Source organism: Entelurus aequoreus, linkage group LG08 (genome assembly GCF_033978785.1).
Source record: "Entelurus aequoreus isolate RoL-2023_Sb linkage group LG08, RoL_Eaeq_v1.1, whole genome shotgun sequence".
Lineage (NCBI taxonomy): Eukaryota > Metazoa > Chordata > Actinopteri > Syngnathiformes > Syngnathidae > Entelurus > Entelurus aequoreus.
Genome location: NC_084738.1, coordinates 40133895 through 40154103, shown reverse-complemented (window position 1 = coordinate 40154103; position 20209 = coordinate 40133895). Strand labels below are relative to the sequence as shown.

Genomic DNA, 20209 nt, shown 5'->3' with positions numbered 1-20209 from the left:
GCTGATTATATAATGATCATTAACAAAAAGATGGAGTTGGGCCGGCGAAAAATTATTTTTTGACCAAAAAAGGAAATTTCAGTAAAGTTCTTAAGCTATATACTTATTTAGACGTGTTAATCAACTTGTTAATTGCAAATTTCCCATCAGCTTGTCCCTTTTGAACAACGGTAACAACTTTGTTTTCTGTGGAAGAGTACAGCCTATTTAAAAATACAGTAATATGCAGTTTCAGTTTCAGTTTATTTCAAACATGCAATGTAATGCATCACATATTTCCAGTTGCAATGACAAGAAATTAAAAATGTTCAGCACAATCCCATTCAAGATTACAGGGAGACAGAACATAATTGTATCCCATTTCCTTGTTCTCTGTAACAGAACAGTGAATAAATAATAAATGAATAATATACCATAGTAAGTAAACACATATTAAATTCATAAATAATCTTTATCTCAAAAAAAAAAAAAAAGGGTTCAATGTTCATCATAATTATTGTTCATCCATATGCAATGGATGAGAATTCATAAGATTTTTCCAGTTTCGATTCCACTTTCAATTGTTCTTAACAATTCAGTACCAGCTTAATGGTTATCTAATCGATTCCTATTTGGGAAAAAGAGGGAAAAAAGGTGGATTAATCTTAATTGTGTTTAGTTTAGAGGTAACATTACCTTAAAAAGCCCACAGTGAGGTCACATACATAGAATAGAAGAAAAAAAATACTTTTTTAAAAGATAAATGTAATAAATATTCTTCTGTGGAATTTAACAAAACAAATCATGTGGATATTACACAAGAATGTAACATTTAGTAACATGTGATATTAACTTATTACATGCAAAGAGAAATATGTTATCCCTTTATTTGTTATCATTTGGATGATTATGGCTTACAGTTTATGAAAACCTTGAATTGAAAATCTCAAAATGTGAGGTTTCAAAAAGTTTAAGCCGAGATCATCAAAATGATAATAAATGCTTGACATACCTCACTTTGCATGTTGTAATGAGTTAATATCACGTATCAGTTTCACATTTGAAGTTAATTGCTGACATATTGCATCATGTTCCAATTTTAGGAGTTTTACCTGTATAATATAATGACTGAGCGAAAATATTTTTTGGGGAAAACATGCAACTTTTTTCTGACTACAATTAAACATTCACTCACTGACATTTAGGATTGTCTACTGTAGCAAGCCTGTGATCACAAACTTCGTCTCTGCTTGGTGATATTTACTCTTGTGTCACTTTCATGAGGAACATTGAGTTGGGATTTCTATCTATGGTGTCATTGAAGTCCTCAGTTGAAACTGGGTCTGGAATTCTTTCTTCTAATTATGGTCCAATATTTGCTAGGTAATTATTGAAGCTTTCATCTACTTCCTTCATGTTGTAATTATTTATGTTTCCGTCTGAGAAGTATTGGGGGTAATCCCTCTTAGTGCCATTTTTAATAATGCTATCAAGGTCTAATAATTGACTGTAATATTGTTTCCAACATTTTTTTAGTATGTTAGTTATCTTGTTTTCTTAAATACTTTGTGTACTTATGTTCTGCCTCTGTAGTTTTTTGTGTTATAAATTGTCTATATAATGTGTTCTTCTTACTACAAGCATGTTTTAATCATTTTGTCATACATTGTTCTTTCTCTGCTTTCTACTGAGTTGTTTCCATGGACAATATTTGTAATAAACCATTATGAACGTGTTTAAAAAATATTCATATGCTTCATCCACATCATTTCCATTGTACACATTGTCCTAATTTTGCTTTTCTAGCTCATTTTTTGAAGGCAATCATACTCTTTCTTCTCTGTGCAAAGTCTTCCAAATGTCTTTTTGTCGTCCATGTTCTTCTTCTAGTAGTTTCCATCATAGATTATGTAAACTGGCAGATGGTCACTAATGTCGGTTATAAGTAGACCACATGTAGTGTTATTGTCAAAATCATTGGTGAAAATATTATCAATAAGTGTGGCACAGTGTCCTGTGGTTCTGCTTGGCTTTGTGATTTTAGGATATAAACTGATGCTATTGTATCAATGAAGTCATCAATGGACTATTTCTTATTAAATAAGTCAATATTAAAGTCACCTCATAAGAAACATATTTTTTGACCAGTGTCCATAAAATTTGCTTTGATCCAGTGATCCAAAAGTTTCAATACTTGATTTTGGTGATCTATGTAGACAACTAATGAATATGTTTTTGGTTTTTTTCCTGACGTATTTTTGTCCTGACATACTTCAATCGTTATGCAATGGTTATATAGCAAATCAAATGTTTTTTACCACTTTGTAGTTCAGGTTCTTCATCACATACACAGTTACTCCTTCTCCATTTTTGCTGGTTCTGTTGATGTAATTTAGTTCATATCCTTCAAGATCAAAATCTATTCCTTTTTTATCATCAATCCATGTTTCTGTGACAGCGATCACTTTGAAAGGTTTGTTGAATAGTTCCAAAAAGTTCTTCATGGTCTAGTTCTGCACTTAGTGTGCGCAGTGAAATGAAATCTCTGGGGCATATTATTACAAATGACCTATCTGATGAAAAAGATGTTTACAGACAGCGACAGAAGTTATATGCTCAAGCAAACATGCTGTGTCGAAAGTTCAGTATGTGCTCAGTTTCTTTGACGATGACACTTTTTAAAGCATATTGCATGCCACGGTATACTGCCAACCTGTGGTGTTGGTTTAAACAAGCCAGTGTTAAAAAGCTCATTGTCCCTTACAATGACAGCATGATACTGCTTCTTAGAGTTTAAGGTGCTGCAGTGCAACTTAAGCCAAATGTTTGTCAGTATTGGGGTCCCCATCTGCTCTGCCACTTTACGTAATTCTATGTACAGGTTCATGTGTGTCGGGCAGCTGAGTCAGACAACAATGTAATTAATGTTTGTACTAACCCGACTCGCAGTTCTGTCAGATTTTCATCCAGTCTGTGGAAGCATTGGCGAGCAAGCCTGTATGCTGGACATTGAATATTGTGGAGTGTTTTTATTTATTTTATTTCTACTTGTACTTTTTTATTTATTTGGGTTTTATCGTTGTATGTTTTTTCTTCTGTGATATGGATCCCACTGGGTCTGAAATAAAACAAAAATAACATGACTACTTTTTCTCTCACACACAGAACGTTTCATTCTCCGTCAATCTTTGAGGCACGGCATATTTACGAACTTGCGAACTTTGAACACGAACATACAGATTAACACCAACATGTCGTTAACTAACAATAGTTTTTCAACAGTTTTATTTATTTACAATTACATAACAACTCCCTCTTGTCCCCATCCCTGAACGGCCGAATAGCATCGCAAATAATAGTAGCGTCCTCTACCACGACTCGTTCGGAAGTTGCACAGTCCATCTTCACGAAGGCATTTTCCTCTCATTTATATGTAAAACTCACCATTAAAAGTAAACTGATGATTCTGAATGATTAGTTCCATTGTCGACAAAGATGTCGATGAAAAACACGACTGATAAGTAAGCATGATATCGTACGCTTCTGGGACTTGTAGTCTTCCTGCCTCAAAATGGTGGTTGGTCAGCTAGCATGCTAGCATGTCTCTGAGATCAAATCCGAGGCAACTCTCATTTTAATGGTTTTGTCCCCAAAGTCCACTGCCTGTGTTGGATCATCGAATCTTGTTGGTCTGACCATTTGGTGGAGTGACCCGTAACGTTGTTGGGTAGAGAAGACCAAACTTCACATTGCGGCAGGAGTGCAAACTCTTATTAATTGGAGCAAAGGCGGCCCGTTGCCCAGCCACGGTCAGACTAAAGTCGGGAAACATTGAGATCCTCTTGCCCATGTAGGAGAGCAGAGAAGCTTCGCCAATCCGGCAAAGAATCTGGTTAGGTTTTTGGAATAAATTGACTCGGACAACATATGGAGGACTTAGGCTCACTATCTTTCGGCCTTACTCTCAAGCTGTGGTGTGCCTGGTCCAAAATAGGCCTGTCGTTGAGTTTAGGTATATCCTGCAGGAGCTGGGACGTAAACTCAGTGGGACGAAGGCTTTACCAGCTCTCAGGGAGACCCACCACATGGATGTTGTTCCAACTCAAGCAACTTTCAAGATCTTCACCTTTCTTATAGAGAAAATCCACCGTAGCATTTAGCTTGCTAACGCTAGCATGCAGGTCAGCTAGCTTGCTATCGTTAGTGTTTGCAGCGTGCTCCAGGCTAGCATTCGCCTCACATTAGGAGGAAAGTTTGCCATAGAATAGGTCCAGAGCAGCTGCTATCTCTCCTCTCACCTTGCCCAAGACCACAGACTCGAGCACAGCAAAAGTGTGAGCACGCATCTCGTCCATCATCTCCCTCATCATCTCCCGTATGACAACAGCAGAGCCAAATCAGCAACTGATCTATCGGGAGAGTCGGGCTCCGGTGAGGCTCGTGGTCTGCGGCTTGGTCTAGCGTAGTCGGGTTTCCCTCGGCTCGACATGGCAGACTCCACCGGTAAGAGACAAACATTTTTTTTAAAAGAGCAAACCCAGGTAACAAGGGAACGTTATGTGAATGTTAGGAGAACGTTGTGGCATTGTTCTGGGAACGTTCGTTTATAACGTTCAAAGAACGTTTGGTTGTGGAGTTCTTGCTTGGTTAGCAGAACGTTAGCCAAGAACGTTTGGCTAGAACGTTTAGGGAACTGTTTAGGAACATGCTATTTACATCTGTTTTTATGCTATATTGTCAGGAATAACACTCAAACAGAAATTTCAACAGAAATAATTATTTATTAGTGATATAATACAAAAATGGGGACGGCGTGGCGAAGTTGGTAGAGTGGCCGTGCCAGCAATCGGAGGGTTGATGGTTACTGGGGTTCAATCCCCACCTTCTTCCATCCTAGGCACGTCCGTTGTGTCCTTGAGCAAGACACTTCACCCTTGGCCTCTGATGGCTGCTGGTTAGCGTCTTGCATGGCAGCTCCCTCCATCAGTGTGTGAATGTGGAAATAGTCAATTGCGCTTTGAGTACCTTGAAGGTAGAAAAGCGCTATACAAGTATATACTTGTATAGCGCTTTTCTACCTTCAAGGTACTCAAAGCGCTTTGACATATAACCCATTTATCATTTATAAATGGAATGGAATGCAGTGGTCTTGGTCGTGCGCGTCAGTGTATCCTGCCCCTTCTTGGTTCTCTTCCTGGAAGTAAATCCATCCAGCCATCTTCTTCCGCTTATCCGAGGTCGGGTCGCGGGGGCAGCAGCCCAAGCAGGGAAACCCAAATCCTGGAAGTAAATAATTATCACAAATACAACAAAGACAGCACTTGAATGTAGATTAATTGAATTGAATTAAAACATTGGCATAATTACTTTATCATTTACCTCTCATCTCACTCTGTTCTTTTGCTTGTTTCTTTTTCCTTTTTTGTCCTCCCTCTTAATTCCTCCTCTTCTCCTGCAAGTAGTTATAATTGCAAATTCAAAAGACATGCAGTGGAACTTCAATAAAATGGAATATCTTCTCTTCTCCGTACCTCAAATTTTGAACCTCTCTTTCGAAAAGTGACCAGTTTCAGGACCTCTCCAAGCTCACAATCCACTTCAGCTGTGGTCGTCTGCTTGTAAACACCCCTGCATGCCTCTGCAATCACCAGCACAATTTAGAATTCCCTTTAGAATAAATACTGTAATAATAACAGCTAGATCGACCTTGTGAGCATACATGCAACATATGCTCAAAGATGCAAACCTATTATTAACACTTACTATTTATTATTCTGTAAAGGGGCAAGTCCTCAAACGCCACTTTTCCTGTCTTTCCACGGAGGCAAAGCTGCTCCAGGACTTTGTTTGTGGCAATTTTCCTCAGCATTGTCCTCACCGTGTCTGCCAAATTCTGCCCACCAAGAGCAGTAAGAGCTTTTACCTATACAAATAAATAAACAACAATATTGTACTTGATTAGAAATTGTTTTTTGATAACTGAGCAAGATATTTTTGCAGTGGGGAATTAAAACTAATTACCAGCTGCTTTCTGAGCAGAAGATCAGTGTCGAGCCGTTCACAGAAGGCCTTCAGCTACTCAAGAGTCTCGAAAGGCTGATCAATGAGATCTTGAACATCCACAGATTCTGGCCCCACAGACTGTGCTGCCAGCCCTCTCAGCATGCGCATAATTTCTCCCTGGTTCTCAAGTATATTTTGAACTTTCATGTTCAACTGGAAAACTGCAAAGACAACAAAAGTCAAAGAGGTAATTCGTATTACTGCCCGTTGTAACAGCCTGTTTAACACCACCTATCAACAGTTAAATAGCCAACTAACGTTCACTGTCAAGGGCATTCCTGCTGCTTCTTGGAGCGGCCTGGTACTGACTCGTACTGGCTGAGTGGTCTGGTACTGGCTTGAGCGGTCTGGTACTGGCTTGAGCTGGATGCATTCCTGTCTGGACTGAGCCTGGAAGTGCTGCTTCTCGCTGGGCTGTGAGGTCTGCCTGGATGCCTTGGAGTGGTCTGGTATTGGCTGGTACTGGCTGAAGTGGTCTGGTACTCGCTGGAGATTGGAAAGTTAAAGGTTGGGAGCTCTGGCAGTGGGGGTGCCTGGACAAAGATCTGTGTTTTCTCTTTTCTGCACTTCTTTTTTGGCCAAATTTCCTCTTCATCTAAACCAACGAAGACAAAAAAATGTATGCACCACTAAGTAGTATTTGAGTATTGTAAGTAAACAGTCTTTGAAAAGTGACTATACCGTCAGCATCAAACACATCTTCCTCATCGTTTCTATAACGTTCAGGGGTGATGTGGCTCCGTTTGGTTAACACTTCTTCTGGGCTCGAAAACATTTCAGCTTGTTTTTCGTATTGAAGGGCCTTGTCAAAGTCTTCTGCAAAAATTCAAAGTATGCCGATGACTCAAGATAAATTTAACTTATGTTGTTTAAAATATACATGATATGACTTAGACAATATTCCCTTACCAGTCAATGTTTTCCTGAAAACCCGAATTGGCAGCCTCTCCCAGAATTGTTTGTCAGGAATCTCAGCTTTCCGGATTCTGGAGTGGGTAGGATTTGGCCTTGGCCAACAGCAGAAGGTATTCTGAAGATAAAATAATCATGATGAATGACACAATAACAATAAGCTACAATATTATGCCTATGCACAGTACTTTTCAGAAAAAGTAATAACCTTTCCATCATCTTCTGTCCATTTGGTTGGGACAACAGCGACTGAATTTTCACCAAGGAACTCAACGACCACAAAAGAAGGAGCCATCTGGAAAACAATCAGATAATATTACAATTTCAATACTGCATCAAAGGGTTATTTATGAATCCTGATACAGTTAGTCAGGTATTCTTAGTCTGCACACACTCTTCTGGTTAGACATGCTCCAAGCAGACCTTCTATACTTACTACTGGTTATTGATCCGTTCAAAATTCATGCAGTATCCCCATGAATATGCTATGGCAAATTATTGTTTGACTAAACTACAAATAAATCCACCCTTCTTCAGAAGTAATTCGTTGGTCTTTGGTCAGTTTGCGCTAAAACCGTAAAATGGTCTGAAATTAATCATGTAGGTTGGAAATTGTTATACAAAAACGTGCTCCGTATTTCACTCTTTCTATACTTACTTGTGATAAATGGATGGCGCACCAAATTGCTTTAAAATCGGGATTCTGGAAGTAGTTAGCCTTCGTCCTTCTTTGTCTCACGGAGCAGCTTCAATTGTGCATGCGTGCAGTCTTCTGCTCCTTCTTCTTCTTCTTCGGATTTTTATGGCGGTTGGCAAGCAACCTTGTGTGTGCATTACCGCCACCTACTGTGCGTGCAGCCTTGACTCAGCCGGCGTCAGATTGTTCACAAAACACAACACTTTCGCAGATATTTTATACAGTATGTTACAACATACTGTATAAAAAGTAAATTTGCGAAAAAAAAACACTTATAAAAGCCTAACAGTTGCTGTTTCCATTGCAGGTAAATTATATTTGGTATATAGATGAGAACGTTCTAAGAACGTTCTTAGAACATATTAAAAAACAACATATTTTTTAATATGTTCTAAGACCGTTCTTAGAACGTTCTTAGAACATATCAAAAACTTTAATATTTTGATATGTTCTAAGAACGTTCTTAGAACGTTCTTAGAACGTTCTCATCTTGCATAACCAAAAGAGAACCATAAGGGAACGTTACGTTAACGTTAGGTGTTACCTGGGAAGAAGACACCCACAATAAGAGATGCAATCAACGGCCAAAATTATCAAAACACTGCACTTAAAAGATCTATAAAATGTCACATTTTTGCAGACTGACTGCAGAACACGTCCCTGTTCAGCAGCGCCTTCGTGGGCACGTCTTTAAGTGTACGTGACTTAGACTTAAAGGGTTGGATGTACTTGGTGGTAGGCAAATCATATAATGTATATTTACGCAGTACATTTCATCAGTATATTTATTTAGCATGTTTCAATCACTAAATCAATGGAGTATTTGTATGCAGTACATTTAATCAGCACTCAAACTAATTAACCATCATTGTAAATTACATTATTATCTAATTGTTCAAAATGTGTGAATAAAAACAGGAAACATTTGTGATTTTAGATGGATGCGCTATTTAAGTATTTAAATGGCTAAATGATTTGTAATGTAACATGATACAGAAAAAGCATCTTGAAATACATGAAGCCTTTATAAAATACACTAAATATTTCATGAGTTCATCAGTGAGATAGCTCAGCAGTTGATTGTACTATAAACTGCCTGATCCCAAACACACAGTCGACAAGATAGAGGAAATAACAGAAGTAGAGATTATTCAAATTATAAACTCAAACACTCAAAATCAAGATGATATCTATGGGATAGATGCAGACTTTTTGTAACTAAATTAAAGTTCTCTACTTTAACCCATCACACATTTAATTAATCTGTCTTTTAAACAAAGTGCTGTGCCTTAAACCCGGAAGCTGACTCTAATCATCCCAATGTTTAAACCTAGTAATAAAACAGGTATAACCAACTGTCAACCAATCAGTATCCTTCCTACAATTTCCAAGGTTGCTGGAAAAATGAAAAAAACAACTGAACAAATGCTTGAATTATGGCCCCACATCCTTACACACTACACAGTTTGCGTCCCGCAACCACCATTCAACAGAGTCTGCATGCTGTATTTTTAATAGAAAAAAAGTCAAGCCTAATTTAAACAAAGCATGTGTTAATGCTACATTTTTAGACTTAAACCAGATTTTGATACCTTTTCAACACTTACATACAAACTTTTTGATGATGAAGCACTGTTTTGGTCTCAGTCCTATTTATTTAATACGAATTCCAATGGACATGCCCGAATGCAGCTGGGATAGGCTCCAGCCACCCCCGCAAGCCCGACAGGGACACGCGGTAGAAAATGGATGGATGGATGGAATTAAAATGTTACCAAATCCAACTACCCTGACTGTCCAACAGGGGTCCCACGGGGAAAGATGGCATCATAAATGTTTTTAGCTGCATTGGCCCTCAAAATTGGTCATTAAATCACGTCTACAGGTAAACGCAAAACAATAATAAAAAATACATTGTGTATGTCCTCCGGAAACTCCGATAGATACACTATATTGCCTAAAGTATTTGGCCACCTGCCTTGACTCACATATGAACTTGAAGTGCCATCCCATTCCTAACCTATAGGGTTCAAAATGATGTTGGTCCACCTTTTGCAGCTATTACAGCTTCAACTCTTCTGGGAAGGCTGTCCACAAGGTTGCGGTGTGTGTTTATGGGAATTTTTGACCATTCTTCCAAAAGCGCATTGGTGAGGTCACACACTGATGTTGGTCGAGAAGGCCTGGCTCTCAGTCTCCGTTCTAATTTATCCCAAATGTGTTTTAGCGGGTTCAGGTCAGGACTCTGTGCAGGCCAGTCAAGTTCATCCGCACTGGACTCTGTCATTCATGTCTTTATGGACTTGCTTTGTGTACTGGTGCACAGTCATGTTGGAAGAGGAAGGGGCCCGCTCCAAACTGTTCCCACAAGGTTGGGAGCATGGAATTGTCCAAAATGTTTTGGTATCCTGGAGCATTCAAAGTTCCTTTCACTGGAACTAAGGGGCCAAGCCCAACTCCTGAAAAACAACCCCACACCATAATTCCTCCTCCACCAAATTTTACACTCGGCACAATGCAGTCCGAAATGTACTGTTCTCCTGGTAACCTTCACACCCAGACTCGTCCATCAGATTGCCAGATGGAAAAGCGTGATTCATCGCTCCACTGCTCTAGAGTCCAGTGGCGACGTGCTTTACACAACTGCATCCGACGCTTTGCAGTAGACTTGGTGATGTATGGCTTAGATGCAAACCCATTCCATGAAGCTCTCTGCATACTGTACCTGGGCTAATTGGAAGGTCACATGAAGTTTGGAGCTCTGTAGCGACTGACTGTGCAGAAAGTCGGCGACCTCTTTGCACTATGGGCTTCAGCATCCGCTGACCCCTCTCTTGTCAGTTTACGTGGCTGAGTTGCTGTTGTTCCCAAATTCTTCCATTTTCTTATAATAAAGCTGACAGTTGACTTTGGAATATTTAGGAGCGAGGAAATTCCACGACTGGATTTGTTGCACAGGTGGCATCCTGTCAACAAGACAGGATGCCACAAGACTGACAGTTCCACGCTGGAAATCACTGAGCTCCTGAGAGCGGCCCATTCTTTCACAAATGTTTGTAGAAACAGTCTCCATGCCTAAGTGCTTAAAGGCCTACTGAAATGAATTTTTTTTTATTTAAACGAGGATAGCAGATCCATTCTATGTGTCATACTTGATCATTTCGCGATATTGCCATATTTTTGCTGAAAGGATTTAGTAGAGAACATCGACGATAAAGTTCGCAACTTTTGGTCGCTGATAAAAAAAAGCCTTGCCTGTACCGGAAGTAGCGTGACGTCACAGTTTGAAAGGCTCCTCACATTTCCCCATTGTTTACACCAGCAGCGAGAGCGATTCGGACCGAGAAAGCGACGATTACCCCATTAATTTGAGCGAGGATGAAAGATTTGTGGATGAGGAACGTAAGAGTGAAGGACAAGAGTGCAGTGCAGGACGTATCTTTTTTCGCTCTGACCATAACTTAGGTACAAAGGTTCATTGGATTCCACACTTTCTCCTTTTTCTATTGTGGATCACGGATTTGTATTTTAAACCACCTCGGATACTATATCCTCTTGAAAATGAGAGTCCAGAACGCGAAATGGACATTCACAGTGAATTTTATCCCCACGACAATACATCGGCGAAACACTTTAGCTGCGGAGCTAACGTGATAGCATCGTGCTTAACTGCAGATAGAAACAAAAGAAATAAGCCCCTGACTGGAAGGATAGACAGAAAATCAACAATACTATTAAACCATGGACCTGTAACTACACGGTTAATGCTTTCCAGCCTGGCGAAGCTCAACAATGCTGTTGCTAACGACGCCATTGAAACTAACTTAGCTACGGGACCTCACAGAGCTATGCTAAAAACATTAGCTATCCACCCACGCCAGCCCTCATCTGCTCATCAACACCCGTGCTCACCTACGTTCCAGCGATCGAAGGCGCGACGAAGGACTTCACCCGATCATCGATGCGGTCGGCGGCTAGCGTCGGATAGCCCGTCTGCTATCCAAATCAAAGTCCTCCTGGTTGTGTTGCTGCAGCCAGCCGCTAATACACCGATCCCACCTACAGCTTTCTTCTTTGCAGTCTCCATTGTTCATTAAACAGATTGCAAAAGATTCACCAACACAGATGTCCAGAATACTGTGGAATTTTGCGATGAAAACAGAGCTGTTTGTATTGGATACAATGGTGTCCGAATACTTCCGTTTCAACCATTGACGTCACGCGCAAATGTCCTCATATCTAGACGTTTTCAACCGGAAGTTCCCTGGGGAATTTAAAATTGCACTTTATAAGTTAACCCGGCCGTATTGGCATGTGTTGCAATGTTAAGATTTCATCATTGATATATAAACTATCAGACTGTGTGGTTGGTAGTAGTGGGTTTCAGTAGGCCTTTAATTTTATACACCTGTGGCCGGGCCAAGTGATTAGGACACCTGATTCGGATCATTTGGATGGGTGGCCAAATACTTTTGACAATATAGTGTACATTGTTATCTATGAGCCCTAATCATAAGAAATGCATCTCTGTGTTATACACCTTCTTATGTTCAGTTGCTGCAAATTCTCTATCATTGATACGAGCCTCGTGGGAGAGCGATCTTAATACCAACATATCCGATCAACACTGGAACTCTGCCCTGAATCTGGTCCTTTCCTCCTTGATATGTGCTCGTCATAGCCTCATCCAATGCAAAGTAATCCATAAAATTCACTACACTAATTCCAAATGATCCAAAATATACCCCACCGTCAGCAATACCTGCAATAGATGCAAACAATCTCCGGCTGATCATGTGTTCTGGTCTTGCTCTAAACTATGTTCCTTTTGGGAGGACATTTTTGACACAATCAGAAAAGCATACGGTCAAAACATTTCCCCCAATCCATTATCAGCCATTTTCGGCATATGCCCTAATAACACATGTCCTGTACCACTAAAACGCGCTGTTGCTTTTACAACCTTGCTGGCCAGGCGATTGATATTGTTTAATTGGAAGCTGGCTCGGCCCGCATCACATGGCGGTTGGATTAAAGAGGTTCTCTACAATCTAAAACTGGAAAAACTTTTGGCTAAAAGGCTCTGCTCAAGCGTTTCAAAGCTCATGGAGTCCGTTCTTGCTGTATGTCAACTCTCTTGACTCATCCTCAGACGCAGATAAGGACTACTCTCCCCCTTTTCATTTTTTTTCCTTTCAGCCCTCTAATGTCTGTCTCTGGCTTTGTATGAGTGTGTGTGTGTGTGTGTGTGTGTGTGTGTTTTTGTTGTCTTATTTGTTGTAGGCATGTGCCATATGTCCCTTGTTGGTTTGGGGTGGATGGGTGGGCGGGTCAAGGGAAGGGGTGTGAAGAATTCAATGACCTAAAAATTGTACTGTTTCGTCTTGCAGTCTTTTCTGTTTAATTTAAAATGTTAATAAAAAGAGTTGGAAAAAATAATGCTAAAACAATTGACACAACTTGAGCTTAAAAGGTGTGAAGTTTGCACTAGTTAGGGAATTTAAATATCTAGGGTCAACAGAGGCGTAGGAACCAGGGGAAGGGTGGGGACGTATCCCTCCCAATATTGGAGAGAGACACATTTGTCCCACCCAAAAAAAATCTACCGCAAACTCAACTAAACCAGTATCTTTTAGGACTCTGGTTCACTCTCCCATCCACTCTTCTACTTCCCCTTTTACGAAAAATCCAATCATAAAACCCTCACTGAGAATTAGGGTTCAGTTAAAGCGCTATTTTGGTTTACAGACTATTTCTGGTCTTGCACTCATCACTGTTGATCATGCTTTTCCTCCCTCTCTTGTCAATAGTGCTATTGGTTAAGTCTGGGGACCAACATCATTAAATATTTATACACTGAAAACTCTTTTGCCTCTTTCCAGCAACTTTATGATAAATGTTCACTCCCTAATCAACACTTTTTTAGACATCTACAGTTTCCGCAGTTTTGTTCATAATACTTTCCCGGCTTTCTAAACTTGGCGACTGACACAATTTTAGATCTTTTTTTGACACCACTTGCAGCTTTAAAAGGATCAATTACACGTATTTACAATCACATTTTTTATATACGCTCTGAGTCTCTGAATTCAATTAAGTCACTTAGTAAGGGTGACTTAGAAGTAGGGCTCGGTGATATGGCCCAACAAAATGATCTTAAAGGCCTACTGAAAGCCACTACTACCGACCACGCAGTCTGATAGTTTATATATCAATGATGAAATCTTAACATTATAACACATGCCAATACGGCCGGGTTAACTTATAAAGTGACATTTTAAATTTGCCGCTAAACTTCCGGTTCGAAACGCCTCTGAGGATGACGTATGCGCGTGACGTAGCCCGGCGAACACGGGTATGCCTTCCACATTGAAGCCAATACGAAAAAGCTCTGTTTTCATTTCATAATTCCACAGTATTCTGGACATCTGTGTTCGTGAATCTGTTTCAATCATGTTCATTGCATTATGAAGAAGGAAGCTGAGCAAGCAAAGAAGAAAGTTGTCGGTGCGAAATGGACGTATTTTTCGAACGTAGTCAGCCACAACAGTACACAGCCGGCGCTTCTTTGTTTACATTCCCGAAAGATGCAGTCAAGATGGAAGAACTCGGATAACAGAGACTCTAACCAGGAGGACCTTTGACTTCGATACACAGACGCCTGTAGAGAACTGGGACAACACAGACTCTTACCAGGATTACTTTGATTTGGATGACAAAGACGCAGACGTGCTACTGTGAGTATGCAGCTTTGGCTTTTTTTTGCGTATGTACGTAACTTTTTTTAAATATATAAGCTTTATGAACCTTGGGTTAGGTGAACGGTCTTTTGGGCTGAGTGATTGTGTGTGTTGATCATGTGTTTGAATTGTATTGGCGTGTTTTATGGAGCTAGGAGCTAGCAGAGGAGCTAGGAGCTAGCATAACACGTACCGTACCGTACGTGCGCGTCACGTACGTAACTTTTTAAAAATATATAAGCTTTATGAACCTTGGGTTAGGTGAACGGTCTTTTGGGCTGAGTGATTGTGTGTGTTGATCAGGTGTTTGAATTGTATTGGCGTGTTCTATGGAGCTAGGAGCTAGCAGAGGAGCTAGGAGCTAGCATAACAAACACGCAGGTGTTATTATGCAGGATTAATTTGTGGCATATTAAATATAAGCCTGGTTGTGTTGTGGCTAATAGAGTAAATATATGTCTTGTGTTTATTTACTGTTGTAGTCATTCCCAGCTGAATATCAGGTACCGTGAGTATGCAGCCTTGGCTGCTAAACATTCGATAACTTGACCGTATGTGCGCGTCACGTACGTAACTTTTTAAAAATATATAAGCTTTATGAACCTTGGGTTAGGTAAACGGTCTTTTGGGCTGAGTGATTGTGTGTGTTGATCAGGTGTTTGAATTGTATTGGCGTGTTCTATGGAGCTAGGAGCTAGCAGAGGAGCTAGGAGCTAGCATAACAAACACGCAGGTGTTTTTATGCAGGATTAATTTGTGGCATATTAAATATAAGCCTGGTTGTGTTGTGGCTAATAGAGTATATATATGTCTTGTGTTTATTTACTGTTGTAGTCATTTCCAGCTGAATATCATGTCACCCCCGGCTCTCACAGCATCTTCCCTATCTGAATAGCTTCAACTCCCCACTAGTCCTTCACTTGCACTTTACTCATCCACAAATCTTTCATCCTCGCTCAAATTAATGGGGAAATTGTCGCTTTCTCGGTCCGAATCTCTCTCACTTCATGCGGCCATCATTGTAAACAATAGGGAACTTTGCGTATATGTTCAACTGACTACGTCACGCTACTTCCGGTAGGTGCAAGCCTTTTTTTAATCAGATACCAAAAGTTGCAATCTTTATCGTCGTTGTTCTATACTAAATCCTTTCAGCAAAAATATGGCAATATCGCGAAATGATCAAGTATGTCACATAGAATAGATCTGCTATCCCTGTTTAAATACAAAAAATTCATTTCAGTAGGCCTTTAATTAATGTTTTCATATTATTCGATCTCGATTAATATCACGATTATTATTATTATTATAATATTTTTTTTATTTTATTAAAGCGGATTTTCCCGTGCAGGATTATGCCGAGTACCGCATCCTTACTGTTTACTACTGAACAGACATTTTAGACAGAGATTTTTTTATTTCCTTATATTGGAGAAAATTAGGCTGACATTGAACGGTTGTTCCGTTAAGTTTCAGGAAGGTTTGGGTGGTTTCCTAAAATATGCAAAAGAAACTGATCTTAAATGTAACCCCGATTGAAAAGTAATTGGAAGGTACAAACCCCGTTTCCATATGAGTTGGGAAATTGTGTTAGATGTAAATATAAATGGAATACAATGATTTGCAAATCCTTTTCAACCCATATTCAATTAAATGCACTACAAAGACAAGATATTTGATGTTCAAACTCATAAACTTTTTTTTTTTGCAAATAATAATTAACAATAACAATATTTGAACAACGATGACGAAAACTGTTTTCTCTGTCGTGTTCGTGTGTCGAAAATTGTTATACAGTGCTCAATACCGGGGTAGAGCGGAATATACGTTAGCAAGTTTCCCTGCTCTTCAGGGGAATTTATATATATATATATATATATATATATATATATATATATATATATATATATATATATATATATATATATATATATATATATATATATATATATATATATATATATATATATATATAAACCCCGTTTCCATATGAGTTGGGAAATTGTGTTAGATGTAAATATAAACGGAATACAATAATTTGCAAATCCTTTTCAACCCATATTCAATTGAATGCACTACAAAGACAAGATATTTGATGTTCAAACTCATAAACTTTTTTTTTTTTTGCAAATAATAATTAACTTAGAATTTCATGGCTGCAACACGTGCCAAAGTAGTCGGGAAAGGGCATGTTTACCACTGTTACATGGCCTTTCCTTTTAACAACACACAGTAAACGTTTGGGAACTAAGGAGACACATTTTTTAAGCTTCTCAGGTGGAATTCTTTCCCATTCTTGCTTGATGTACAGCTTAAGTTGTTCAACAGTCCGGGGGTCTCCGTTGTGGTATTTTAGGCTTCATAATGTGCCACACATTTTCAATGGGAGACAGGTCTGGACTACAGGCAGGCCAGTCTAGTACCAGCACTCTTTTACTATGAAGCCACGTTGATGTAACACGTGGCTTGGCATTGTCTTGCTGAAATAAGCAGGGGCGTCCATGGTAACGTTGCTTGGATGGCAACATATGTTGCTCCAAAACCCGTATGCACTTTTCAGCATTAATGGCGCCTTCACAGATGTGTAAGTTACCCATGTCTTGGGCACTAATACACCCCCATACCATCACAGATGCTGGCTTTTCAACTTTGCGCCTATAACAATCCGGATGGTTCTTTTCCTCTTTGGTCCGGAGGACACGACATCCACAGTTTCCAAAAACAATTTGAAATGTGGACTCGTCAGACCACAGAACACTTTTTCACTTTGTATCAGTCCATCTTAGATGAGCTCAGGCCCAGCGAAGCCGACGGCGTTTCTGGGTGTTGTTGAAAAACGGTTTTCGCCTTGCATAGGAGAGTTTTAACTTGCACTTACAGATGTAGCGCTTCTCCCTGTGCTGGTACCTTGCCGTGGTGGAGAGGCTTGTGTGTCTCAATGACTCTTGAAAGCTATGCCGGTGGGGGTCTAACCCCTGGCAGGTCCTACCATGCCGGGCAGGTTTCAGAGTAGAGGCCAGACAAAAGACAGCACCTGATCCTCCAGGTTGGGGGTTGGGCGTGGGGTTAACAACCCCACCCTGGAAAAAATACTTTGTTACGGAAACAACAACGACAAAAACACAAACATACTCGGGACCTAGAGTAGACTTGAGCCAGCCAATTGGCGGAATGACTATCCCTAATGAAAGCCCTCAGGAGGAAGTTAGTGATACGATGACAAGTCTGCTCAGTCCCAAAGCAAAACTTCGAATAGGAGCATGGAATGTACGTACCATGTATGAGACATCAAAATCAGCCCAAGTGGTAAGTGAAATGAGGAGGTACCACCTGGACATTCTTGGAGTTAGTGAGTGCCGCTGGACCGGATCCGGACGCCAAATTATGAGTGATGGCCCGACCACCCTGTACTCTGGACACGAGAAGACTCACACCAATGGTGTAGCCCTGATTATTGCCAAGGAGAAAGTAAAGACCTTGATGGATTGGGAGCCAATCAGTGACCGAATGATAAGAGCCCGCTTCAACTCAAAACACTGCAAGTTTACCATCATCCAGTGTTACGCGCCAACAAATGAAGCTGATGACGAGGTGAAGGACGAATGGTACGAACATCTAAACCAAGTCATATCCAAAGTCCCTCGTCATGACATGGTCTTGATCACGGGAGACCTGAACGCCAAAGTAGGAGAGGACAATACCAATTACGAAAGGGCCATGGGGAAACACGGATGCGGTGTTATGAATAACAACGGTGAACGTCTTGCAGACTTCTGTTTAAACAACAACTGCGTCATCGGAGGTACCATCTTCCCCCACAAGTCAATCCATAAGCTCACATGGAGGTCACTAGGTGGTAGATCATTCAACCAGATCGACCATATCATCGTCAATGGAAAATGGCGACGGTCACTTACAGATGTTAGAGCTTTCCGTGGGGCTGACGTTTTCAGTGACCATCACCTAACAACAGCTACAGTGAAGTTGAAACTTCGTAAGGTGAAGAAACAGGGTCAGCAAAGGAAACAACTTGACACCACCAAACTCAAGTGTCCAAGAACGAAACAGCAGTTTGTGCTAGAGATTATGAATCGCTTTCAAGCACTTGCCGATATGACAGAGGATGATACCTCAGTTAACACCAAGTGGGATGGGATCAAGCATACCTATGTGGATGCAGCAACTAAAATCTTGGGATATAAGAAGAAAAACAACAATAAATGGATAACACCTAGAACATGGCAAAAAATTGAAGAAAGGAAACAACTGAAAGCAAAGTTGCAAAGCACCAAGTCCCCAAGACTCCAGGAACAGGTCCAAAAGGCCTATACGGCAAAGGACATAGAGGTCAAAAGGAGTGCCCGGAAGGACAAGCGGTCTTTTGTAGAGGAAATGGCATGTGAAGCTGAGCAGGCTGCAGCCAGGGGAGAGTTGGGGACCGTCTATAAGATTACTAAACAGCTCTGTGGCAGAAACACCAGCCAGTCAGCCCCCATCAGATGTAAAAACGGGACCGTTATAACAACTGAAAGGGACCAAGCAGCAAGATGGCTCCAACACTTTCAGGAAATGCTAAACTGCCCTAAACCAGACACACCGGCCAATCCTCAACCAGCAATAGATGTCCTTAACATCGACATTAGCCCAATTACAGCCTCTGAGATCAAGGATGCTCTTAAAGCCATGAAGAGTGGCAAAGCAGCAGGCATCGACTCCATCGAAGCAGAGATGCTCAAGGCTGACCCTGTCACAGCAACATCAGTGTTGGTTGATCTCTTCAGAACCATCTGGGAGAGTGAAACCATTCCAAGTGACTGGGATAAGGGACTAATTGTTAAACTTCCCAAGAAAGGCAACCTACAGATCTGTGACAACTGGCGTGGTATTACACTACTTTCCATCCCCAGCAAGATCTTCTGCAGAGTGCTCCTCAAACGGATTGAACCAGTTATCGACAACAAGCTGAGGGAAGAACAAGCGGGTTTCAGAAGAGGCAGAGGATGCATTGATCAGATCTTTGCACTAAGAAACATCCTTGAACAGTGCATTGAGTGGAATGTCCCTTTATATATTAATTTCATAGACTTCAAAAAGGCCTTTGACAGTGTGCACAGAGAGACCCTTTGGAACATCCTGAGGTCATATGAAATCCCGGACAAAATCATCACCCTGATTAGCCTGTTCTACAACCACTTTGAATGTAGTGTGATCATTAACAACAAGACACTCTCAGAATGGTTCCCAGTGGAATCAGGTGTACGGCAGGGTTGCATCCTCTCCCCCTTTCTGTTCCTAGTTACCCTCGACTGGATCATGCGTAACACTACATCTGGCATGTGCAGAGGAATTCAGTGGATGCCTTTCTCCCACTTAGAGGATCTCGACTTTGCTGACGACCTGGCGGTCTTGTCCTCAAAGAGAGACCACCTGCAAGAGAAAACAGATAGGCTTGGTAAATATGCAAAACAGACAGGTCTGAATATCAACACCGCAAAGACACAAGTCATGTACATAAACACCACCAACCCTACACCTATCACCATCAATGGCGTGCCACTTGATTTTGCAGAGGACTTCACATACCTGGGGAGCCTCATCAGCAAGGACAATGGAGCGAAAAAAGACATCCAAGCAAGGCTCTCCAAAGCTTGTGGGGCTTTCGCAAGACTGCAGCCAATCTGGAAGTCCCGACAGTACCATCTTAGGACAAAGATTCAACTCTACAACAGCTGTGTGAAATCAGTCCTCATGTACGGCTCAGAATGCTGGCGAGTGGTTGATGGATGGATGAATAAAATCAGTGCCTTCCACAATGGGA

At 40.7% G+C, this 20209-nt stretch overlaps 1 protein-coding gene across 1 annotated transcript; it reads right to left on the bottom strand.

The window, feature by feature from the left end:
• Positions 1-5096: 5096 nt before the first annotated feature.
• LOC133655875 (uncharacterized) lies at positions 5097-7701 on the bottom strand. The gene is made up of 10 exons (XM_062056472.1): positions 7613-7701; positions 7163-7249; positions 6952-7072; positions 6724-6858; positions 6301-6528; positions 6001-6203; positions 5743-5902; positions 5511-5617; positions 5359-5431; positions 5097-5259 (listed from the first exon to the last, which is right to left on the bottom strand). Exons 2-6 carry the CDS (start codon positions 7247-7249, stop codon positions 6055-6057), a joined length of 720 nt encoding a protein of 239 aa, XP_061912456.1. The 5' UTR covers positions 7613-7701; the 3' UTR covers positions 5097-5259; positions 5359-5431; positions 5511-5617; positions 5743-5902; positions 6001-6054.
• Positions 7702-20209: the final 12508 nt, after the last annotated feature.